General features: G+C 35.0%; 1 protein-coding gene and 1 pseudogene across 1 annotated transcript; both read left to right on the forward strand.

Annotated features, from left to right (window-relative positions):
- The first annotated feature begins 6,281 nt into the window (after positions 1 to 6,281).
- Positions 6,282 to 11,925, forward strand: LOC118751936. The gene is made up of 7 exons (XM_036486762.1): positions 6,282 to 6,410; positions 6,468 to 6,554; positions 6,611 to 7,603; positions 10,760 to 10,976; positions 11,270 to 11,458; positions 11,514 to 11,732; positions 11,791 to 11,925. Exons 1-7 carry the CDS (start codon positions 6,403 to 6,405, stop codon positions 11,923 to 11,925), a joined length of 1,848 nt encoding a protein of 615 aa, XP_036342655.1. The 5' UTR covers positions 6,282 to 6,402.
- A 9,640-nt stretch (positions 11,926 to 21,565) lies between these two features.
- LOC118751937 lies at positions 21,566 to 22,163 on the forward strand (annotated as a pseudogene).
- The last annotated feature ends 4,777 nt before the right edge of the window (positions 22,164 to 26,940 follow it).

Consider the following 26,940-nt stretch of genomic DNA (forward strand, 5'->3'; position numbering starts at 1 on the left):
AAGGGGCCATAAAAAGTGAATTTGGCGAAGGAAAACACATATCATGTTTCGGACATGTTATTAGTAACATTGGCCAGCGACTTGTCGAAATAAATATTACCCCACCCATATCTGAATCTGAAAATAAAATAATTGAAATACCTATTGATGAAGATGATGGTATTGAAAGCTTTGATGACTTAAACGTAGATAACACTAATGAGCAATCAACTTTGCGTGGACTGTTGACAAAAGTCAAGAAAATTGTAGCATTTTTTCGCCATAGCGAAAGAGCTACTACCGAATTAATATCTTTGCAAAAGGATTTGCCTGCAAATTCTCGTCTTAAATTGATTCAAGAAGTAAAAACTAGGTGGAATTCATGCTACGAGATGATTGACCGTTTCATCGTGCTTGCGGATCATGTCAGTAAAGTACTTTTGCAAGTGAAGATAGATAAAACTTCTAGAGCTAAACCACCTAATATGATTACTGGCGAAGAAGTTGATGCGTTGATTGATGTGCGAGACGTTTTAAAACCTCTTGTGCGACTTACCCGAGAAGTTTGTTCGGAAAAGAATGTTACATTGAGTAAATGTATTCCTTTAATTTGCGGGCTTAAGATGGTAAGTTACAATTAAACTTTAAAATTTATTCATTGCCTTAAAATTTAATCTGTATTTACAGAAAATTCAAGGTTTGGCTCCAGATACTTCAATTGGACGACAACTGAAAAAAAACTCTCTCAAGAAATCGAATTTAAATATGGAAACATTGAATCTGTAAAGTTATATGCTTGCGCGACACTTCTTGATCTTCGGTACAAAAAGTTTGGATTTCAAAGTATTCGAGAATCTGCTCGGGCGATAACTAGTGTTGGTAAGTTAACTCACTAACAACACATCGATTCTGATTTTTTTACAGATATGCATTTAAAGCAGCCATATGGGCTCAATTATTTTTTGTCTTTAAATATTAAAAAGGCGTGTCGGCGATTGCCTTGCTTCATGAAAACCAAAAATGTTTGATCATTTGTGCCTCCACATCTTCCAGCTGAAGCATTATCTAAGGAAATTAAAAAAATGTATTCACAAATATTTTGGATACCGCTAGACCCACTTTTTCTTAGCTACCTTATTGCAATAAAGTATAAGAACAAAGATAAAAATTTTATATAAATAAAAAAAATAAAAACTAAAAAAATTCTTGTCACTACCCTGTAGTCAAATGAACTAGTTGTAAACTACCTCACAACTGGTATGAACCGCATGCCCAACTAGTCAGCCAACTATCTTTTTTCCATGCAATCAACTGGTATTTTTAACATGGGGATGTCCTACGAGATGGCAATTGTCAGATTTCGGTTAGAAATATACCAGTCTCATACTAGTTCAAAATAGACAGAAAAATACTAGTGCATTTTTCATTAAATGTTATTAAAAGAATTAGACCTTAGACAATAAATACTACATTTTTATCTTTTTTAATAATATTGAATATGCAAAAGAAAACATTTAAGTTAAAAATAAAATGAATTCTTTAGATCGTTTTTGAGTGAAGTAAAATAAAAATAAAAGTTTTCATTCAAATAAATTAAATTCATTAACTTTGCACATTTCCGTCTATTATTTTAAAACAATTTTAAAAGTAATAATTAATGTTTAAAATTTGAGATTTGGATTAGAATAAAATAAATAAATAATTCAAGCAGTTGTCTATAGTTTGGCTTGTTGATTGATAATAGAAATTTATCAAATAATTATATTAATCGAGTAATTAAAAAAAGTCAAAAAGGATTGAAAATGATCAAAAATAACAAAATAATGATGTAACTAAAATTAATGAATTAATTAACATTTAACATTTAAGTAATTAATTATTAATCATTAAAAAGGTGGTAATATCGGTATTTGATCAGTAAACGGTTATCAAAAAAAAACATGCTTTAATTAATAATCATTATGAATATTAATCATTATTTAACAGGACTGGTATAATTGAATACGTATTCGATTTAATGGTTTCCAATACATATACCCAAATAAAAATCATAATATTTTGTGTACTTCATTGTATTAAACTGTCGAAGTCAAATAAAACAGGGCATGAATAAATCGTTTTATACTTGGTACAAGTCTGGTCATTTTCGAACTAGTTCGGTTTCTATCAGGGAATTCTAGTTGTAAACTAGTATTTTTTCTGACTAGTTTGGGATTTCACTGCAGGGTATGAACTGAACCCGAGACCAACAACGTGCTAATCGAAAACGCATCCATTCAGCTACAGTAGCTATTGACACAGCAGGGAAAAAATAAATTCTTGAATTTATTTTCAAAATTTTTATTTTAATTAAATTTAAAATATCGAAGTTTCACAAAAAAATATATGTAGTGATTTTCAAACTGTTGACGACACTACGATAGTCGACGCCATAGTATGCAACTAAAATACAAGAATCAATGTTTTGACGACATCGTTTTTTCAATATCGTTTCAACGACTATCGTGTCAAAGTTATGTGATGCATGCCAAGTTAAATATTTTTTTTTACAATTTAATGTACCCTTTCATTTTACTTGTCCGGCTTAGGTGATCTTGTTAAGATTGAAAGAAGAGGAGCATTGGAAGCAACGACCAATTTAGCAAATATTAACGAGGAAGAAGATATAATTGCTGTTCAAGAAGAATCCCACAAAAAAGATGATGATGATGATATATGGTCCTTTATTGATGGTGCTGTGAGCTGCAGTTACCCTCAGGCAGATACAGACGAAGCTGGAGGACTACCAATCCAACTGCGTCAGTACTTAACACGCCCAGCTGTAAATCGTAAGCAAAACCCTAATCCATTTATTGTTTGGGATTCAATGAAATATGAATATCCACACCTATGGAATGTTGCCAAAAAGTTTTTACCTATCGTGGCAACTTCCGTACCCTGTGAAAGGTTGTTTTCGCATGCCGGTCTTATTGCTAACCAGTTAAGGAGCCGATTATCTCCTCAGCATTTAAATGAATTAATATTTTTGCGATCAGTAGATGAGCAAATGTGGTTTTCTTAATTATTTCGTTGTAATATTTAATTTTAAAGTTCAAAGCCAAATCGCGTGCAATTAATTGAAAAAATAAAATTGTTTTGAATAATTACCAATAATTGAATGTTCATTACTTAATAGAGGTAGGTATTCATTCCTTTGCAAATTTTCAAAAAGTCAATTTTAGTCATAAAGTCGACTTTCAGAGGTGAAACCTGAAAGTCGATTCCGAAGTCAAGAATCGATTCTGCGCTCGTCTTTTCCATCCCTAGTGATTTGATCTCAAAATTTTGTATGGCGAATTACGTGATTCGGTTCGTAATTGGGCGCCAATTACGAATGAGAGAGCTTATTAGGAATAGGAGAGCGGATCACTTGTCGTGGAAACATCGTTTAGCGAGTATTTCATATTTTTCTGTGTATACATATACGAGCTACAAAAGAACACTCGCTTAAATGATGAAATACATGCAAAGCAATAACACAACTCGGCTATACCTCGCATAATTACTCAATTCTCTCGTTTTTTGCGTCTAAATTCCGTTAAACTAAGCACATGTTTCATGGCAGATACCAACAGGGTTGCTTAAGTAGCTAAAAGGAAATTTTACCCGAGTTGAGCGTTCTTTTGTCGCTCGTGTACAAAAAATGCAAAAAATGTTTTTCAACAATTTGATTCTTTAAACTATTACAATATTTTCAAGAAATAGCATACTTACCTCAACATCAACTCCCGGTAATGGAAATACTTGCCCAGGTGGCATATCCCGTGGTACGTAGCGATAGAACTCAAAACCGTCTTTGTACCATTTCACTGAGTACAGCGATTCACCATCCAAATCGTATTTGCAGCCAAGAACAGCATTCTCATACCGCAATATATGCTTTGGTATACGCACTTCCGTCATGGACAAACTGAGGCTAGTATCTGTATTACAAAAACAATAAACCGCAAAAATATTTAATTCACACACATATCTATGTATTGAATTCGAAACAAAAAAAAAATACATATACCTACATATGTATTATTTTGTAAAACAACAAACGTGTAAAGAATGTGCAACCAAAGAACAGCAAAAAACTTTAGCAGAAATATACACCCAGTGGACCAAATGCTGGAAAATGATAACGCACGTAAGCGAAATGCGAGATTTAACCCGGCAGAGCTCTCGCAAATGAATCGGGGAAACTATAGCAATATGATTCATATGTCATTCAGTTTGAGGCAGTGAAACTTTCATTTACGATAGTTGCAAGAAATAACGTTAGTCAGCAATTGGTGATATATTTTGAGAGGTTGTGTGGATATTTCTAGGGATAAGGATAAAAGACTAAATACGATACGTTTTCGATATCGCAAACGGTTCGCAAGAAATAAGGGTTGAAAGATTTTTATTTGTTTCATTCCCATTTTATTCCCCATTAATAAATATTTTTTATTATTATTTAATGCTATTTTGGGTTTATATATACCGTTTAAACTAAAATTCGGACATATAAAAAATTAAAAGCTCAAATTTCAGATACATAACTTAAAAGTATTACACACTTCTTTGGCAGCTTAAAGGAGTATATTTTTTGAGTATAAATAAATTAAAAATTATGAGTTTTGAATTGTGTAGTTATTGCACAGGACCATCGATATGTAAATAAATAATTTACTAAGAACATTATCTTTTAGGTATTTTTGAATTATGTATAAGTGCAGCCGTGCAGATGTGTTTTCCAATCGCTCCGGTTATAAGATAATTTTAGAGTAAAATCTGCTAAAATTTGTAACGCGCGATACGAAGGCATCGGCCCTCAAACGATGCGATTTACACCTGCCAGTGTTTTTGCAAAAAGCAAGGTAAGCCAAAGAAGCACAGAGCAAATCGCAACAAATCAAACTCAGCGATGAGTATGCTGCGCAGCCCACCACCAACTCGAAGCCAAAAACAACTACAGTATCGGACTAAAACCGACACTGTAAGTCAAGTCATACAAAAGAAAGACAACGACCAGACATCTGCAGCGGGTGCATGATTTTCGTGTATACTCGATCATCTAACAAAACCCGTTTTGCATCGTTCTCTGTATACGAGCAGAAGTATTGTTCGTTATCGACTGAGCTCAAGACAAACATGTTGGCCACAACACCCGATTGCTTTTCATACATACTTGATTGGGCTCGGGTGCTTTGCAGCTCAATATACCCGGGTGTTCGAGTTTCAACCCGAGTGTGCACAAAATTTTCTTGATTGGCTTATGACGTTTTTGTTTCTACAAAAAATGTTGCCTTCTCATCGCGGTGTTCTTAGTTTTTGTGCGTAGAGGGTAAAGAGAAGGTTGAATTTTTCGGTAGTTTGTTTAAGTGTACATTTAACCATTTCTTATATTTTTGCTCATACAAAATGCGGCATCACGACGCCTACATCCATTTAGGTATAAATGTGTGTAGATCGGCAATGCCCAAGCCCTATACACTCGGTGCACATTTATTTTTTGTAAAAGTACTTATGTACCTACATAGTTTTAGGCTGTGTTCTAATATATACACACACAGCTTTCCACGCGAAACTATACGAAATAGATGCAAAAACATTTTTGTCTACTTCGCTTCTAATTTTTTCATTGCGTATGCACAAGCACAAAGCAACAACATTTTCGTATGCTTTGTGGGAACATATTGGCGCCAGTTACCTTCAGCGTAAATTTCTTTGTTGTCCTGCATTTTATCGCAATGTTCGGGTGTCCGTTTCATTGTTACACAAATTTTCGGGTTAGCTGCGGGTGTCCGAGTGTGGTGTTCGCTTGTGCTCAATTTATAGGGAGGGCACGGTTGCCAATTTGGCCGAAACGTACCATTTTTGGTACTTTTTTTTTGATTTGATACGATGGTACGTAACTTCAAGATTTGGTACGTTTTTACACCTCTGGTAAATAACATTGGCCGTAGTCATAGTCAAAATAAAGTCGACTTTAAAGTTAGTTGCAGCTTTTTTGACAGATATCCCATTGAAAATTATGTCAAAAAGCTGCAACTAACTTTAAAGTCGACTTTATTTTGACTATGATTACGGGCCATTATCTAAATAAAATTACTTCAAGAAAATCTCTTAACACAAAATTCACTTTCCGAAAAAGTATGTTTTCAATTTTGTAAAAAAGAACTACAACCCTGTTAGCTGCGATATGAAACAATCCTACCAACTTATGAATAACTTTTGTCTGTTCCAGCAACCGTCAGATTTATAGGGTGTATTCAGAAAAAAATAGGAACGGCTTCTGACTAAATCTTGTTAATCTGATAGGTACTGGAACAGACTATTTGCTTAATTCAAGCAAGCTGTAGTGTTGGTAGCACTTCTTAAGAAAAGCCATTTGAGTGCACGCAAAATAGAGACATGGACAAGTAAGTACTTTAAATTCGATTTCTGCAAAATTTTTACAATATGTTAAACTATTTCAGGTTTATAATAAAAGAGAAAAGAGCTAAACCTGCTGAAGAAGAGGAAGAGTCCAGTGAAATCGAGGAAAGTTGCACCCCGGAGACAAGGTAGAGTTTTTGAAGAAAAAGCAATATGTGCACTGCAATTTTAAGTTTCTTTTTAGCGCTAACTTAAGAAGAAAATTCCGGCAGGAATGGCTGCAACAATTTTCGTGGCTTAAGAAAATCGATGGAGAAGCGTTTTGTGTGGCTTGCGAGAAAAGAATAACTAATAACTTATCACATTTAACGCGGCATGCCAAAATTAAGACACATTGCGCCAACCTTGAAAAGAAGAAAAACCAATTGAAATTTGATGAATTTGTTAACGAAGAAAGGGCAACATTAGCTAAACAGGTACGCAATGCGGAGTTTACAATTGTTGTTTTCTGTATTATGCACAATTTGCCCTTTCGGTTGGTCGATTATTTACCTGGTCTTTTATACGATTGCTGCACTGATAGTCAAATAGCAAAAGCGTTAAAATGCCACAGAACAAAAGCAACGTCTTTAGCTGAAATTTTAGGCGATAAATCAAAAAATAAAATTGTAAATGTGCTGCAAAAAAGCAAATTCTCGTTAATTGTCGACGAAACCACAGACTTGTCTTGCCGAAAAGCCTTAGTACTGGTTGTAAGATATTTCGACCAACTATCGCGTAAAGTAAAAGATCATTTTTTGCAATTGATTGAGTTAGATCAATCCGACTCCGAATCTATTTATCGAGCGATTAAATTGTTTTTTGAATCTCACAATATTCCTCTGTCAAATTTAATGGGTCTTGCTACAGATGGTGCCAGCACTATGGCGGGTTGTTTAAACGGATTGAAAACTAAGTTAAAAGCGGACGTTAACTTATTTTATATTAAATGTACGTGCCACTCCCTGCACCTTTGCTCCAGTTACGCGTGTAAAAAACTTCCGCATCAAATTGAGGAGCTATGTCGCAACGTTTACAAATTTTTTGCATATAGCCCCAAGCGTATAAAAGACTTCAAGGAGTTACAAGACTTTTGTGAGGTAAAGCCCCACAAAATTCTAGGAATATCGCTTACCAGATGGCTTGCTTTGGAGGCAGTAATATCGCGGATTATCGAGCAGTGGGAGGCCTTGCAATTGTATTTTTTATCATGCTGCTTAGAAGTAAATGGAATAAAGTCACAGTACTTGGCGAATCTGATGGGTAATGCAGAACTTAAAGTTTACATGCTGTTTTTAAGTTACATACTAAAAATTATAAACAACCTGAATAAGGAGTTTCAGGCAGAAAGCGTAAGGCTTCCATATTTATATACTAATATAGAAACACATTTTAAACTAGTCCTTAGTAACTATATTTGTGACAATTATGTTAAAAGGGCTAACGACCTAAGATTAATTGATGTACAAAATACTGAAAATTTTCTTTCAGTCGATAAAATTCACATAGGCTCGAAAGCGGAAAAATATATTCAATCCGATGTTTTTACAAACGATCAACGGCATTCCATTAAGGTGAATATTCGTAATTTCTATATTGAATTGCTAAAACAAATATCAGTTCGGTTCGATTTCGGTAGACAAGATATCAAAAGTTTAGCTATTATAACTCCGCATAGTATTTTTTCTGAAGCAGACGTATCTATTTTACCTTTAATAAAAGAATTTGCTCATTTAATCGACGATGACCCTGATGATATTATAACACAGTGGCGGTTACTCAGGATTAGGTGTGCTGATTTCAAAGACTACTCAAATCTTGAAGATTTTTGGGAGAAGGTATCCATAATAAAAAATGGGGTTGGAGAAAATGCATTTCAAGAATTAACAAATTTCGTGTTTAAGTTAATGAGTCTGCCTCATAGTTCTGCTGCCGCTGAACGCAGGTTTTTCGATTTGAGCTTGATTAAACCCAAACTGAGAAACAAGCTTGAATTTAAGACGCTAAACAGCATCATGTTGGTAAAAGATCTATCGGGAAGTGGTATAGCTTTGAATCAAGATTGGTCAGCACACGAATTCTTGTAGCTTGTGAGTTTGTACTGTGTGTTATGAATTATGACGTAAAACTGTTTTCTGGTGCATTCAGTTACGCATACTAGATCATTTCTTCAAGGATACTAAAATATTACATATACATACCTTCGTATCTACGGTAGTATGCGTAACTGAATACACCTGTAAACCGTATTATCTCATAACACAAAATGTAGTGGATATCGTTTGCCGACTTTCGATCGCTTTATGCGAATTTCTATATTTTTTGTTTAATTATATGTATGTACGAATGTGTACGAACTGAAATATTTATACAAACGTGATATTTTCGCTTATTGATTTATTTTTTGATTCTCATTCTTGCTAAGGAAAATAATAATAATAACATTGTTTTGCAAATTGCAAAAAATACTCAAATACTGAAATGTTAATATAATAATAATATTTATTTTGTTATTTTCTTTGTTTTTATTAATGATATTAAAAGAATGTACAACCTGTATATATATATTTATGTCATTAAATAAACGGTCTCATTTTGCGAAATAATGAGTTTTTAAGGAAATATTTTGGTACTTTTTTTTTGGATTTGGTACACTTTTTGGTACACAAAAATTTAGGGAAGTGGCAACCGTGAGGGAGGGTGATCGAACACACACGTTCGTAACCAAAGCAGCTGTCGGGTATGCATCTCGATCGAACACATAGTAGCCGAGTGTGGCGTTCGCTTGTGCTTGATTTTTAGTGAGTGTGATCAAAAAGGCTCGATCATACTCAAAGCTGTTCTCTGACAACGACTGAATTATCATGGACGCCCAGCAGCCGCAGTGCAGATCGACCGATGCGCTGCTAACATGGAGTGAGCAATGCATTATACCCACGCTTAGCACAACACACTCGTCCTCGCATGGAATTTAATTTACAACGCAAACCAGGGGTGGCTTTCTGTAACTCAATATCAAGCAAAAACGTATATCGAAGTATCGTGCTGTATCGAGCATTCGATAGAAACTGTTCGACAGAACTTTTGCTCTCGTTTTGCGTTTCGCAGCTGTCAACCTCAACTAAAATATAAGTGAACATTTTTAATTTTTCTGTAATTTTAAATGTTTTTTATTTATTTAGGAGTCAACAAACGCACGCTGCTCAACTGAAGCTGACAGAATCTATGGAGCAGCAAGACGCTTTAGCTAAAAACAGTTTGCAGTGCGTAAGCAATGGCTGCGAGAAGAAAAAGGAGTTATAGAGCAAATTAATGGAAATGTTAAAAAGCAACGGGCCTCCAATGAAATCAACGAAGGGATGGCAGGAAGCAATGCTATCTGCACACTCTTCGTCCAATCATGGTTACGTTATCGTCTCGCCCTGAAATTTTGAGCCGAACACATGCATTTCAAGGGAGCTAGTGATAGGACGATACGAGTACCGAGTACTGAATATCGTAACTTTTCTTGAGTACTGAGTAATATCGAGAACTCGATACTTTTTGACAAGTACTGAGTAAGTATCGGGAGCTCCAAAAAGTATCGACTGGTTGAAAACTTGTTTTAAGTAAAATATTTTCTAAAATTACATACAAATTTCGTTCTTTCAATTATATTAAAAAATTACCCAATAAACGTTCGAAAATTTTCTTCGATATCCAGTATGAATGTCGTGAAAATCAACATAACGCAAAAAAAAACAATAACAATAACACGTCTAGACCGTGGCTAGATCTCTGTAACTGAGGTTTTCTCGAAAGTGCCAAAACAGATTCGGGCATAGAGATCTTTTCCACAGATAATCTACTCCGGCGCTTAATAAGTTTTTAATAATACTCTCACCCAATAAAAACTGGACAAGCCCTAGCATATAAAATTAATCAGAGATAATCACTTCTGACACTGAACAGATTCTGTTAACAACGGTTATCTCTCGTAGTGTCCAGACTGGCACTACCACGCAGTATCTTAACTTGGGTAACCAGTTCAGTAGTGGAATTCACTAACTTTTAACGACGCGATTTTACGAGTTGTTAGTTAAATATTTGTGTTGTTTGCAGTAACAATTGTTCGATTCACTAATTTATCTTTAACGACACTAAACAGCTGACTTTCGCTATTTATGTAAATTGATAAAAAGTGGCACCTCTGTTATCCGAAATGTCAAATCTGCGAAAAGCACAAAAGGAAATTGAAAAAAAATCAAAGAAATTAATAGTTTGTTCTTGAAAAGGTAAGTATTGTAATGAATTCAAGCAAAAATAATCGTGCTTTATAATTTAATTACTTTTACTTTTTCTTTTTATATTTTAGGATGGCCTCAACTAGCCAAGCAGCCACTAAACGGAACCGCGCTTCAACGGAGCAGTTGAGTGCAATGATAGACTTCTTCCAAGAAACTCCGGGGCTGGCCGGAGGTAAGTTTCATCGGCTGCATGGCAAGCTGGAACATGAAAAGAAATGGGAGGAGATGGCTTCCAAGCTAAATGCCGTCGGAGGAGCTGAAAAGTCCATCGACCAATGGCGTACGGTAAGTTATAAGCCCACTAAGAAAAGACCGGTGCTGTGCGGGAAAACTGTGATTTGTGAAAACATACTAACATTTGTTGTTAACTTAATAATATCGCTTTTATTGCAAACATATATGTATATACATATCTACATACAAGTGGTGCATAACAGTGGAGTCGATCCCATGCATTGCTACTGCGCACAGTCTCGTTCTTTGTGTGTACGGACATACATATGTATGCACATACATTCTATGGAATATTCTATATGTTTATTTTTAATAATACTTTTTGTGCATTCTTTCATATGTAGGTCTGGCGCGATTTGAAAAGTAGGACTAGTGTTCGAGTGCGAGACCGGAAAAGGCAGCAGGCGTCAACCGGCAACAGACCCGTGAAACAGCCTCCTTTAACGGAGCTGGAGGAGCGCGTGGTGGCCATTATTGGAAGCCACTATATTGAGGGCCACGAGTCGGTAGGAGAAAATGTACCATTTGACTTGGTAAGTTTTAACTGGATTATTTGTGACCCATTGTTAACCACTTTCTTGTTATTAGGAGCTTCAATTGGCCCTGGAAGACGGTGAGGAGATAGTCTTTCAGGGTGAAGCGGTGGAGTCCGAAGACCAAGTAAAAACTGAAGTGCGGCCGGAGACTCCAAAAACGCCTACAATGAGAACTCCGCGCAGGGCACTGAAGAGGAAAAGAGAGGAGGAGCAGAGCGAAACCGAAAAGAAGTTTTTGGAAGTTGCACAAACGCAAGCCGATGCAATGAAGGTAAATAATTTGTTATTAGAAGATTCTCCAATTTTTAATAATTTTTTTAAATACGTAGATGCTGGCGGAAAGCTTTTCCAGACTGGTGGAGGTACCATTCCAGCTGGCGGGGGAACTCCGGGTATATGGAGAAGGACAGAAAGCCTGCGCCGATGCTATAAATAATTTGGCAAGGGCACTCGGTCCCCAATAATTTTTTTTAAATCTACTTAAAAGATGGTATTTCCTTGATACAGATATTCCATCATTACTGGAATTTAGGTTAAAAATTAGGTTAAGAAAATGAATTTGTCCCATTTATTTAATTTGCTATAGTATATAATACATTATATACTCTAGTTGCCCGAAAATTAGAAACGCGACTTCTTTTTAAGTTCTGACAAATTTTTTTTTCTTAATTAACTTTAATTTATTTAAAAGAAAAACTTGGTCATATTATAACGAAATCCATATAAAACAAAATAGTAAACCTTGTACAGTATTTATGAAAATTTAAATTTACCGAATTTTTATAAATCCTGTACAAGGTTTACAACTTTGTTTTATATGGATTTCGTTATAATATGACCAAGTTTTTCTTTTAAATAAATTAAAACTAATTAAGAAAAAATAAATTTGTCAGAACTTGTAAAGAAGTCGCGTTCCAATTATCGGGAGACCAGTGTAATTACTGAGGCCTTAACGTTAAACAACTTAAAACAAAAAAACATTTTCTTTTTAAGTAAATTTTTTAAAATCAATGGGGCATATTCATAGTCGAAATAAAATTTACGCTAAGTTAGTAGCAGTTTTTTGGCATACAGCTATAGTCAAAGATGTAGCACCAGAAATCAAAATGATATTTTGTTTCTTTATTTTTAATAATACTCATTATATTTTTAATTCAATCTATAAAAGAAACGACATAAATAAAAGTTTCAAAAATTGCACAAATTACAAAAAAATTAATCAAACTTGAAAAAGTTTTCATCAGAATTAAAAATTTTTCTTAAGACTCTGATTGAAAAGTTTGAAATTTTGATGAAACTTTTTTAAGTGTGATTAATTTTTGTGTAATTTGTGAATTTTTGAAACTTTTATTTACACTGCTGGAAAAAAGTATTGTCACAGACAATTTTTCACAATATTTGCAAACAATTTTATTCTAATATTTTTCCGCTAATTTTTTATAAAACTTTGGTTCATTCTGCAACAAAAAAACGTGAAAATATAATTTCTAGCCTTTGTGGACAACTCGCGAATATTCACTACATTTTGCGTCAATTTTATTTCGATTACGAACATGCATCGTTGCCGGCCCGGCCCCAATTGCAATTGTCAACTATGTATAAATATTCTCAATACCATTATCAATCAAATTGAATTGATAACTTATTTTTAAACTCAAGACTGAATGGATTACTTTTTAGTATTTATTTTATTTTTCTCTTCAATTGTAACTGAATATTTTTAAATTCAATATTTTTATTTAACACTTAGTTTAAAATATTCTCCTTAATTTTAGTTATTTATTAATGAAGTACGCGATTTTCTAGCGTGTTGAAGTTTGCTCTTTAACTCCTAGAATTTAATGAGCAACAAAACTGCATCCGTAAAAATTTTATAAAAATTCTAAATAAAAAGTTTAGAATTTTTGGATGCAAATGTTAAAGTTTGTCGAATTTTCATAATCTTTGTACGAAATTTGAAATGTGGATTTATGTGGTGCTCGCTAGGAAAGGTGTTAAACTTTTATAAAAAAAAATATAAACATTAAATAAACAAATGAAAAACAGCCAAAACTATTCAAAATGTCACTTAGCTTAATCAGCCGACCACAAGGGTACATATGCAGTCGCTGTGGTTGATAAGAAACTCATTAATAATAAGTCTATCTCATGATATTTATACCACCGTGTAAGTCGTATGGTTATGTTTTGAAATGTATTAATAAACTTTTATTTGAGTTTTCATTTTCCTCTTTATTATAAACAATCCATTAAAATGTTTTCCTTTAATTGACCACAATTTTTTATGTGCAATTTCCCCCCTGAATCCAAATATCGAGATATAGCCAAATATCAGTTATTTGAGGTCTGGAAGAAGTCCACTCACTTAATTTAAAATTTTTAGGTCACAGTTGACCAATTTCGAAATTTCTTTTAATAAGCTTCACTAATATAAAAAGAAATATTGAAATTGGTCAACTACGTCCTAAAAAATCTAAATTAAGTGAGCGCACTTTAACCGAATTTTTGCTATATATCGAAAACGTTTCGACGTTCTTCATATCTGACCACATATTTTGATTCAGGGGGGAAATTGTACATAATAACTGAGGATCAAATGGCAGAGGTCAAAACTTTTTTTTAAAGTTTGTAATATAAAATTAAGAGGATAAGAGCGGGTGATATCTACATTTTTAATAAATGATATACCTACTGAAAAATATTTGATTGTAAACTTTAATTTTTAAAAATTCTTTAGGAATATAGTTAAAAAATTTCTTTGGAAAGTTTTAAGAAAAAAAGTTTGCTATTAATCTTTCTTGTATGCGTTTTGCAGTGGAAGATGATGGACTTGGGCTTCCGAAAATTCTGTCTGAATCCTCAATGTCTGTAGAAAAATTATAAATCTGGTCGTTAATTTGCTGTTCACTCAACCGAAGGTTGTGAAGAGCTGCACACGCGTTGACGACTTTACCAGCGAAAGCGGGGTCATATAATAGAACCCTTTGTTGCGATAAGCATCGCCAAGTTCCTTTAAGGACGCCAAAAAGTCGCTCAATAGGGTTCCGTGCCTTGCAGAGCGCTTCATTGTAGCGAAATTTTGGAGACCCTTCTGGCTGGTTGGGTAAAGGCGTCATGAGCCATGGCTCTAACGGATATCCAGAGTCACCTTAGATAAACTTTTTTTAGTACAACATTTTAAAACAAATTAACAAAAAGAATTACCGATTAAAAACATGTTGCGGTTTCCGTTTTCAAAGGCTCGCTGCATGACTTGTCGCACTGCAGAGGAGCTCCAAATATAGGAGTCATGTCGTGCTCCCGGATACTTTGCGTTTACGTTTAAAATCTTCAAATTTGGGTCGCATATCTATACCAAATATATGTCGCGGTGGTAATTATGTAATAATAATGTTCTTCACTAGGATTTGCTTACCATTTGTACATTCAATGAGTGGTAGCCATGGTAATTAACGTACGCCTCCTCATTATTTTTCGGAGCCAAAATAGAAATGTGCGTGCAGTCGATAGTCGAAATATCTAGTGCCGAACCTGCTTTTCAGCTGATATTGCAGTTATTCTAGATCCTTTTAAATGTATTTCCAACCATTGAACTAGATCGGCTGCCAAGTTTGGTCCTAGCCTGTATAATTTCCGGAACTCTGTTGGAGCCAGTTCAAACGGGTTGTCCGCACTTCGCAACATACGCCGATTTACACCCGACACGTTTAACTGCTGCTCACGTTCCGATAAACTATAACCGACGTATTCAAACGACATATTTTCATAATATTTATTATTTATTTATGTACTGGAGAACTTTTTATTTTCGCTAGCAACACCAAACTAGACGACGTGTACTTAACAACAACAGCTGATTTTACGCTAGCGAGTGTTGTTACAAAACGTTTACTGAATCGATAAATCGGTAAATTTGTCGTTTAGTTGACTTAACGATAACAAGTGTAGTTAAAATAGCGTAGTGAATCCCACTACAGGTGCTAGTTAGATTTCGTATAGTACGTTTACGTTGGCAGCACCAGGACAGTATGGCTGCATTCCAAAACGTCAAAATAAAAAGCATCAGTCTCTTTTATTTCTAAATCTAAGTAGATTGCAATTGCAAATGTGCGCAACTTAGGTTAGATGCTAGTTTTCAACTAGGTTGCGCAAGTTAGACTTTTTCTCCAAATGCGGTTTAGAACTAAAAGACACTGATGCTTTGCATTTATGAATGCACCCTATCTTTCATGCGACAGCTTTAAAAGAGTAACCTTGAAGGGCACAGGATAGGTTGTCCTGAAACAATTTTATCTTCTAAAAGCCTGGACGGGCCCCAGAATAATAGTTTCCCTTTGAGAAAATCACTTTTGGTTTTGGGAAAATTTCCTTAATTGAGATACTTTTTACCAGACCTGAACTGGTTCCACTCAAGTCCCACTTGGAGAAGCCAATCCTGTTGCTGGTAACTTTTTTCTTACAAATTGTCATGACAATCTCTGGAAAGTGACAGCCATATACTGGATATTAGCGGTTAGACTGCCTGTAGCATGCAAGAACTCATGCGAGATTTCTATTTCTGCAGCTGGAGAGTTTCTCTTTAAAAAAGTTGTCTCTCTTAGTTCTCGAGCTGGGTCTAACAATCAACACTTTAACTTGGGCAACTGATCCTGGTAAAGGCTACATATAGCTGACAATGATTTCCTTGTCACCACCAAGACCAACTCTGGCAAGCGACTGCGATACAATGGTAAAAACTATCAGGGTGCTAGGTATGTTTTCCAACCTTAAATCATCTGTAACAGAAATTGTACTTACTGATATGCTAGATATGAGAGTACATTATGCTCTTGAAAGATTCTGTTAGCAATGGTTATCTCTCATAGTATCTTGGACGACGTTAGCAGACAATTTCTTGAATTTGTGCATGTGCTAAGTAGTGTTTTTATCTTGGCAGCACCAGGATATAATCTAGCATGCGGAAACCTGAGAAGGGTGACCTTGACGGGAGCATAATAGGTTTTTCTCGAACAGATTTACCTTCTTAGAGTGTGGACCGGCTTTAGTATCGGAATTTCTAACTGAGATAATTACTTCTGGGTTTGGGGCTGGATTTGTCTGAAAGGAGTTTCCTTAATACCGCGAGGACAAACTTTGGCAAGCGATAACCATACAACGGTAAACTATTAAGGTGCTGGGTATGATCTCCAAACCTAAATCTTAAACAACAGAACTTGAAACGGCTCTAGTAGGTATGTAAGAAAAAGCTTGCGAAATTATCTTTCGACACTTGACAGAAAGTTGTTCAATTTTTCTCCAAGGTGCAATGTTTCTTTTATAATGTTTCTGTTATTACGTTCTACAATGAAAAATATTAAATTTCAATAAAAAGCAATTGCTTAATTTTTATTCATGCAGTCCAATGGAAGAAAATGCGTTCTTTGTGACCCCATAATGGCGAGAAAAACGCATTTTCTTCCCGGAAACACGAAATAACATCTTTAATGCGAGAATAATCCCAATTTAGGACTGCACTATATTTCAGAGGAGGACCTTCATAATAAAGCGAAAGCATTCGAGGCTACATACAGATTCAGGATAGACCTGGTTCAGAAATGTAGAAAAGAGCATTTGACAGGTCATTAGACGGAAGCTGTCCGGAATCAATGAAATTTATATTTTGTTGTATTGAACTACCAGTAATCGGTACAGCTATACAATTTTTGCTCAAGACAGAAGAAGAGCTAGCGGTAATTTCAACATTGGGCTTAATTAAAAATTCTTAAATAATTGGAAAACGAATCTCTCATCTCACCTTCTGCTCGATAAAAATTTTCAATTCAATTTTCAATTTTAGTTTATTTTGCACAAGTAAGACTATTGTCTCTTAAAGTACATCGACATTTGGAAATATATCTTTGTATAATTCAATATTTCATTATAAGTAAATACATTAGTTACAACTATTATTATCATTTATATCTTACTAGCCGACCCGGCGAACTTCGTCCCGCCCATAATTAGATTTTTAATTTAATCGTTTTGGTCCAACATTTTCTCCAACAGTCCATGATTTCCATTGCCAAATTTATCGGCTAAGATTATGGTTTGCTGGTCGTTTGCCGCCTTAAATAAACTAACGAAAGTGTTATGTCCATGAAGAAGGTCCCCGGCGGCAACAATGATCCGGATCTATAGTGAATTTGCCCTAGAAACTTTATCTTATAGTTGGTGGCAATTTCAAAATGGATGCGTATCCTTGTTCAACAGAAATACAATATACATACATAGACTGAGATGAAATACCTTAAAAGCCAGTTTCACGAAAGCAATTTAAGTGAAAAATTATTGTCTTTTAAGGTATTTCGACAGGTAGTGGTTTGAGATTTACCACTGCACAAATCAACCCTGGTATGTCCGAATGAAGCTTTAACGCATAATAATATTGGCAAACCACATCCATTAGGCCAATCGTATTACACGAGAGTTCGATATACTCAATGGTGCAACAGGTCGATTTAGTCTGACATTCACGGCACCTTTTCTCACTTGTCGGTTTTTAGTAATAACTCGAGCTTAGCATCACCTCACATCACTTTTTTGCAATTGGACTTCCTTTACCGTTTCCAATACATGTTTTGAATATTCGTCAAATCGGATCTTAAAAAAAAAAAGATTTTTAGTAATAACTCAACTCCAGCGCCAACTGGCGGGTTAAATTGTGAAACTAAACTATCCAGAGACTCACTCAAACACACACACACAACTTTTTTGAAATCCCTCCATCCATTTAGGATTTCACTCACAAACATACCTAAAGGAGTATTATATACACATTCAAAGATAAGGAAAAGTCAGTACGTTTGTACTTTGCCATGCCCTCTTTTCAAAGAGCCTACTTTTCTCCATGAGTATGTGATTGATTTGATATATTTCCGTACCAAATTCAAAAATTTCTCCAATTTTTCTCAAGAGTATGCGATTGATTTCATACACATAGTATCCCCATACCAAGTTCCAGTACTCTAGCATGAACCCTTCGGTGTTCGGTGAAAATTCGGTTTATATGGGAGGTGCCACGCTCCCTTTTCAAATAGTCCGAATTTTTCCACATGAGTATGCGATTGATTTCATATATCTCCGCACCCAGTTCCAGTGCTGTACCATGAACACTTCCAGAGAAATGCAGTATGAAAAATTTGTATTGTATGGGAGGGCCCACGCGCTTTTACAATAGCTCAAATTTTTCTCAAGAGTATGCGATTGATTTCATATACATAGTACCTCCATACCAAGTTCCAGTACTCCACCATGAACATTTCCAGAGATATACAGTGTGAAAAATTGGGTTGTATATGAGGTGCCACGCCCCTTATCCAAAAGCTCCAATTTTTCTCCATGAATATGTGATTGATTTATATTTTCTTACCAAGTTGAAAAATTTTACCATGAACGCTTCCACTACTTCCTTTAGTTAGGATTAGATATGGGTTAGCCAAGGATTAGAGACATGAGCCTCTTAAAAGTAAAAAGGGATATAATTTTTTTTAATTTTGAGTTGCGTCGCTATTGCAGAGGACCATCGGCATGTGAATTCATATACATATTTCGATAATGAAATAAATTCGAGCATAAACACGATTTTTAGTTACATATACATATTATTATTCCTGTTATCGATACATATTTTGAATCTGAGGATAATCGGACCATAAACCCGATTTTTAGTAATAACTCGACTCCATCGCCACCTGGAGGCTCTTTTTTGTAATGGTATTGTTTTCCCTATTGTCAATACATATCTCGAATATGAGGCGAATCGGACCACAAACACGATTTTTAGTAAACATTCGACTCCTACGCCATCTGGCGGCTTTTTTTTGTTGCAGTGGTATTGTTTTCCCTATTGTCAATACACATCTCAAATATGAGGCGAATCGGACCATAAATACGGGTTTTACTAATAACTCGACTCCAGCGCCACCTAGCGGTTGTTTTAATAGTTCTTCTGCTATTCGGAAGGTAGACAAATTCAAGAAACAAATATCATAAAAATCTGTCCAGCCGTTTTTGAGTTATAAATGGTGTAACTAACATGACTTTGTTTTATATATATAGATATTTAATTTAGTGAGAAATAAAGTAGGAGAACATATACATGCATAAGTATTTATAAATATAGTTAAAGTAAACAGAGTTAGAGAAGTGTGTTTTCTATTGCAAAAAACTCCATTAAGGCAAATTTAAAGCGCGCTGTATTGCGTTCATTTTTAACGACATTCGGTAATGAGTTCCATAGTTTGATCGCACTGACAAAGAACGTTCTAGATGACGAGAGATATTTACAGCGTGGAACAATGAGGTTGCAAGTCCTGTCTGAATTCGCGAAACATAAATTTCTGAAGAGGTATTATGGTTGCATTTTATAAATTAATTGATTTAGGAAATCAAGGTTGCGATAATTAAGGAAATTAGTAAGACTGCAGCCCATTATCTTAAAAGAAAACTCCGATATGTGCTCAAATTTGCGCTTCGAAAAGATATATCGTGCACAATTGTTCGGAGCCAGTTGCAGCTTTTTCTGTGATTCACAATCCATATTTCCATACAAGAGCCCACCAAACGATATCAATGGAATTATGAGAATTCTCACCAATTTCAGTTTCACATTTAAAGGAATGAAGTCGGCTGTGTACCATAATTTTCTTAAAATAAAGTAGATTTTGCTTAGAATATAGTTAATATGGTCTTTACATCCAAGGTATGAATTTAATTTAAACCCTAAGCTAGTAACAACGGACTCGTATTTGATAGTAATGCCCTGTATGGTTAAAGATGGTAAATTCTTTACAAGTAGCGAGGAGTACGTAATACAAATGGTTTTTTTTTTTTAACTTGGCCATTCTGTAGCATAACGGAGCCGTCGTTATCCAATATGCTATACATTCATTGTAAATTCGAAATCTAGCCCATTATCGAAGAAAATTGTATGAAAGAGAGCATATCTCTCCTTTTTGGTGAAGCCCCCACATTTGTTTCGCGTTTTCTACAGTTGCATTTATTCTTTGAAGTAAAATGATCTATAAATATACGCGTCAAACACTTATAAAATATTTGCTTTTAAAAACTTTAAATAAGCGTTTTATATAAAAATTTATTTTATCCCTGTAGAGGTAAACTTATTGCAAATTTACTTGAAAAACTCCCTTTGAAATGCTTGTTATATCAGATTTGAACAACTAAAGCAGTGCCCATTCAATTTACAAAATAAAAGCAAAGCAATCTCGTTTTTATTTGCTTCTCTCGTTTACTTTAAAAATACTTGGAAGCTCAGTATATCCAGTAAAAAAAACTGTGGTGAAGTCTTTTATGGGGATAAAGTTTCCAGAGGGGAAATAGTGCATTAATTTTTGAAAGAAATACCATATTATGTATGTACTCTGATTTATAATATTAAAAAATGTATTAGAACCAGTTCAATGTGATATTCGATACAAATTAATTTTGCTACTCGGGACGCTCTACACATTGCCCCTGAATAATAGTTTTACCTAAAATTGTTCTTTCTGTATTGCATCGTGGTGAATTCACATTTCTCAGAAATTTGACAACAAAACAAAATGAAGTTAGTATTTTATTTGCTAATTTTTGCGATTTCTATTGTTTAATGTAAATTTTATGTCTTTAGGATATGTTGAGGCAACAAAGAAGGCGCAGTTGGAAAATGAAGTTATTAGTATGAAGTAGCAGCGCAGGCACATTTGGAAAATTATTCCGACAAGCAAGATGAAATTTGGGAAAGTAAGTGCATGGTTGCAGCATATCTATGTATTAAAAAAGTATTTAATTAAATGAAATTGTGTTTAATAGAAATGTTATAAATCGAGTGGCGTTATTTAAGATGTGCTCCAAACATTTGGCGAACTTTTTTTCGCCTTCTCAACGTGCTAAGTTACAAGTTAAGATCACTGCCACCACGGCCGGTAAGAAGCCCGAAGCTACCGGCTGTCCCCGAGTCGTAGCTGAAGTTCAGAAAGAAACAGGTCAGCAAACGTGCTACCCTGATCAAGCGTAAACTAAAGCGCTCTGCCGTGATTGCACTCCGCAAACGTGAAAACTTGGTGCATGCTGAGAAATATCGAGCAAAATATCCGTGATGGATGCCGTGAGAATAAGTTGCGCCGTCTGGCAAAGAAACGCGGCTCATTCTACTTGCCTGCTGAAGACAAATTGGCTTTTGTGATCTGTATCCGCGGTATCAACAAAATTGCACCAAAAGTGCGTAAAGTTTTACTGTTGTTCCGTTTTCGCCGCATTAACGACGGTTTGTTCATCAAATTGAACCATTAATATGCTACGCATTGCCGAACCCTATATCACATGGGGTTATCCAAATCTTAAATCAGTTCGTGAATTGATCTACAAACGTGGAATTGTCAAGCACAACCATCAACGTGTCCCAATCTCTGACAACTTTGTAATCGAACGCAAATTGCGCAAAGCGCACGATATTCAGTGCGTTGATTATTTGGCGCACGAAATATTGACTGTTGGATCCCACTTCAAGTAAGCTTCCAACTTCCTGTGGCCATTCAAGCTCAACACCAACCGGTGGCTGGCGCAAGAATGCTAATCACTTCGTTGAGGTTGGTGATTTCGGTAACCGTGAAGATAAGATCAACAAACTGCTGCGCAAGATGGTTTAAAGAAATGTTTGGTGTACAAGGTGAAGTATTTTTATTTCAAAAATATATCTACCCTGTAGTAGATGGGAGTGACTACAGGACTGCTGAATCAGTAGCTACCTGATAAACACCGTCAATTACCGACCGACGACTTGCAGTGTATTTCATCGATTACTTTTACAAGGCAATGCCCTAGGCGGTAGTCACCATCGGCTCTCTCTGCACTACCGGGAGTTACTAAAGTAATCACTTGCGTGATTTATGGGCGCCCTCTGTCGAAGTTTTTCGCTATTCTCCTTACGACTAGTTCGACTCTGCATTACCATGTGCACTACCACGGGTTAATAGAGTAGCTACTTACCTAGGAGTCGGTGCAGTAGCGGTTCAAATGTAGCGATTGACTCCAGCAGTACTGGAGGGTATCTATCTATCTTCTATACTATAATAAAACTGTAAATTGTTTGTCTGTTTGTATGTTTGAACTCACTAATCTCCGGAACTACTGGGGCTTTAACTGGTGTATAGAGAGTGGCCTCGGACGTAACTTGGGGTATAAAAAAATGGGATCTGATAGGGGGGCGTGGCACCTCCCATAGGCGCGACATTTTTAATCAGCTATAACTTCGAAACCGTAAGTCACATGACTTTGAAATTTGGTGTGTTCACATACATAAAAAAAAGAGGCGTGGCACTTCCTATGGGTGTGAAATTTTTAATCAGCCATAACTTCGAAATCATACGTCACATAAATGAAATTTGGTATGAAGACATATCCTGGGTAGGCGCTTATAGTAAGGTATATATGAATGAGTTTGTATAAGGGGCACTGGCACCTCCCATAGGAGTGAAACTTTTAATCTGCAATAACTTCGGAACCGTAAGTCACACGACTTTTAAATTTGGTGTGAAGGCAGATCTATGATAGTCGTTTACAGTAAAGTATCCATATATATATAAAAAGTTTGTAAAAGGAGGCGTGGAACATCTTACAGACGTAAAATTTTAATCACCTATAACTTAGGAACGATAAGTCACATGACTTCGAAATATAGTGTGAAGACATAAATAAAGTAGGCGCTTATAGCGATGTAAATATTAGTGAGTTTGCAAAAGGTACCACGGCACATTCCATAGCCGTACCTTTCATTTAAATTTAAAAGCACAGTATATACAGTAATAAACCTTTTTGAGTACTCCTCGGGGGTAAAATCTGATCAGGGTTGATAATGAGAAGGAGCATGAAATTTGTCGATTCAGAGTTGTATACAAAATTACTGTGGTATGAAAGGGAGCAACAACCGTGCTATGGCAGAGTGGCACATGACATGACTGTATAATAGTGACCGAAATTAATTACAGAAGTGTAAAAAATTACAAATTATTCTCTATTACTATGGATACTAATACAGATCATCATAGTTTGGTGTTTAACTGGTTATATTACACCGTAAATAATAATGAACTGTTAAATATTGACAACGCTAGTACCGAAACCAAATTTACGTAAAAGTTGCGTTCCAGATGCTTCACGATTTGCAGGTTTTACAGGATTTGCAGGAAAAGCTGTTTTCTCTTAGTGAATTTCATACAGAATACAGCTTGTAGTCAGAGGCAGTGGCATGTAAGACTCATTTAAATCTATTCATCATGTTGGAGCAGCTCCGGGTAATGGGGCTGAGTTATGACCACTCTAGCCAACGGAGTCTCCAAGCAAACGCATGTCCTGAATTTATACGGTAGCAAATCATAGCAATTACTATTGTATGTATTTATGATTCATATTTGTGACATTCTATACTTTGATCAAATCGATATTAAGTATTTCTGAGGAGCTCCGGGTAATGGTCGCTCAACCTTGGGTGTGCTTAATGAGCTGTCTTGACAGATGCGCTGGCAGGAATTGGAGTCTCTATAACTATACAAAACACTTTTTTTTTGTTTTTTGAATAAAAACTTAAATATATTCGGAGTTTTAGAATTGTACTTGATAAATTCACAAAATAACAAAAAATTCAGGTTTTTTCATAAAAATATAATCTTACAATTGATATTTTTTTAATTTTAAGTTTACATTTAAGAAAAATCCATTCAGTACAATAACTAGGATTTGAGTTTTTTCAGTTTATAGAAACACAAGCGTTAATTCTGTTCTCCACTATTGATATTCTTCTTAATTAGGCATTGATGTTACACTTCACCTACATTTTGTCCATAAATAACACATAATTACATATATTTTATCCTCGAAAAGAACTTTTTGTAATCATGAGGCGAAACTCTCCACAGTTAGTGTTGCCGTGCGCGCAAAACGAAAATGCTGCACACAACCCAAAAGTACTCCTCGGGGACCAATTGGTAAAAAACTTCGAAAAGGTTTATTACTGCACATACTATGTTTAAAAGTCCTCAATATTCCCTGAGACTTCCCTTTGACATGTGCTTATATGGAGAATGCTTGCGAGTGGGATGTCCGAATAGTATTTATGCTTCTAACCGCACAAAAATTAAAGTATTGTTCAAAAGGAGGCCTTAAATTATATAAGAACAAGTAAGAGCAGCGCTGTCTTCGGCTATGCCGAAGGCTTCATACCTTTCATGAACATCTGAAAACTTTACTATAACAGATTACTGCATTTGAAAAAATTTATATATTCACAGCACACATAGATAGAGGAGTTACATATATAAAAAATCTTATCTAAACAATCAGAGGTATGGAAGATATACCTTATATAGCTCCAATCTAAGTGATTTTCTCTGCTGTGTGATCGGTATGTAAACCGGTAACACAATTTAATGGGTTTAGCTTCCTACATAAAGGAGATATATCGCAAAAACTGGTATAGGAACAATCAGTGGTATACAAGATAAGGCTTATACAACATAGATTTTGACAATTTTCTCAGTAGACTTTGTTTTATTATTTATACAATAGCTTGCGAAGTTTATCGGGTTTAGCTGTCCAAATAAATTAGTTTTGCATTGAAACCCCATATCTGAACAATCAGTTATATGGAGGCAATATATAAGTTACAGTGACCCGATCTTTGTTAATTTTACTGTAGACTGTCTGTCGATAATGAGTGAAAATAGTGCGAAATATCATGTTTCTAGCTGCATATATTTAGAAATTAAAACAAAGATTCTCATATCTGAACAATCAGTTGTATGGGAGCTATATGTAAAAAAGACCCGATCTTTGTTATTTTCACTGTAAGAATTCTGTTGATAATCGTTGGAAGTATTGCAAAATTTCATGCTCCTAGCTGCATAAATCGAGGAGTCATAACGAAAATTCTCATAACTGAACAATCAGTTGAATGGGAGATATATGTTATAGTGACCCGATCTTTGTTATTTTCACTGTAAATATTCTGTTAATAATGAGTAAAAACGGTGAGAATTTTCATGTTCCTAGCTGCATAAATGGAGAAGTTATGGCAAAAAATCTCATATCTGAACAATCAGTTGTATGGAGGCTATAGGTTATAGTGACCCGATCTTCGCCATTTTCTCTGATAGTATTCTTCTGATAATGAGTGACAACAGTTCACAATTTCATGTTACTAGCTACTTAAATGGAGGAGTTATAACGAAAAATCTTATATCTGAACAATCAGTAGTACGGGAGCTATAGGTTATAGTGACCCGATCTTTGTAATTTTCACTCTAAGTTCTCTGTTGATAATGGGTGGAAGTATTGCAAAATTTCATGTTCTTAGCTGCATAAAAGGAAAACTCAAGTAGCACACTGGTGTATATTTCTGAATTTTGGTACATATGTGTTAAGATTAAAAAAAATAATATTTTGGTGTATATGTCATCCCGCCAGTACTTCTTCTCAAATCAAAATTCTGCCTTTAACGTTTTGGTACTATTGATTCATTGAGATTAGTACGAAAACTGCACCAGCTCCTAAAATGCACCACTCTTTTAATTTGGTTCACAAATTACTCAACGTTGACAAATGTCATTAAGCATTCGGCGATATGCCGATTTTAATACCAGTCCCTTCTCATCTCGCCATTTAAATATTTATTCCGCAGCCATTGAAATGGAGATACTGAAGGAATATTCCGCAGATGATATAAAATGTAAACTTGTTTGTTTACATCCATATGATCCGGAATGTGGGCAGAATAACCAGTTTTTTAATGCTAAAAAAGGCGTATTCTTTCCTTTAATTCACACTTTGTAACCCCGTATACATTTTATTACTTCATTCAAATAAAAAAAAACAACACTTAAGTTAAAAAAATTCATTTTATTATCTCCGTTTTTATACATACATATGTATTTTGTTAGACACTGAACTGTATCTATTTTAATGGAAAATTCTTAATGATAAATACATAAATAAACAGGGTAGGGTTTAGTATACATATCGTCATTTTAAGTACAAAACCTAAGAATGAAAACAAACAAAGAAGACGAAAAATGCGTGGAGGTTGAGTGCGATTATATTGGCATTTATCATCAAATATAATAACTGAAACTGAATAAAAATGAAAGTGTTTTGCAACCACGTAGCATCAGCACAGTTCGATTTTTTTCTGACCACAAAAGTGCACCCACTTTCCACGCAAATTTACGCCTCTTTGCAACCCAAACCAACGCACAAACTTGTTCAAATCACAAAGCACTTCATTTATATCATATATTCGTAATAAATCAAAATTTATAGTTTAAATCGCTGCAGAAAACACATCAAGTCGCTAAGAAATCACTATGAAGAGGTTGAAGACGATGTCAACAAAACCAAAAAACATCAAAAACGCTACGAAAACTTTTTCCCGAAAATCGCCACGTATGCTG

Source organism: Rhagoletis pomonella, unplaced genomic scaffold (assembly GCF_013731165.1).
Source record: "Rhagoletis pomonella isolate Grant_MI unplaced genomic scaffold, Rhpom_1.0 Rhpom_scaffold_01095, whole genome shotgun sequence".
NCBI classification, from domain to species: domain Eukaryota; kingdom Metazoa; phylum Arthropoda; class Insecta; order Diptera; family Tephritidae; genus Rhagoletis; species Rhagoletis pomonella.

Coding starts and splice junctions, on each gene's coding strand:
- LOC118751936 (XM_036486762.1), top strand. Junction 10,977..11,269: donor CCATCGACCAATGGCGTACG/GTAAGTTATAAG, acceptor TTTCATATGTAG/GTCTGGCGCGATTTGAAAAG. Junction 11,733..11,790: donor CGCAAGCCGATGCAATGAAG/GTAAATAATTTG, acceptor TTAAATACGTAG/ATGCTGGCGGAAAGCTTTTC.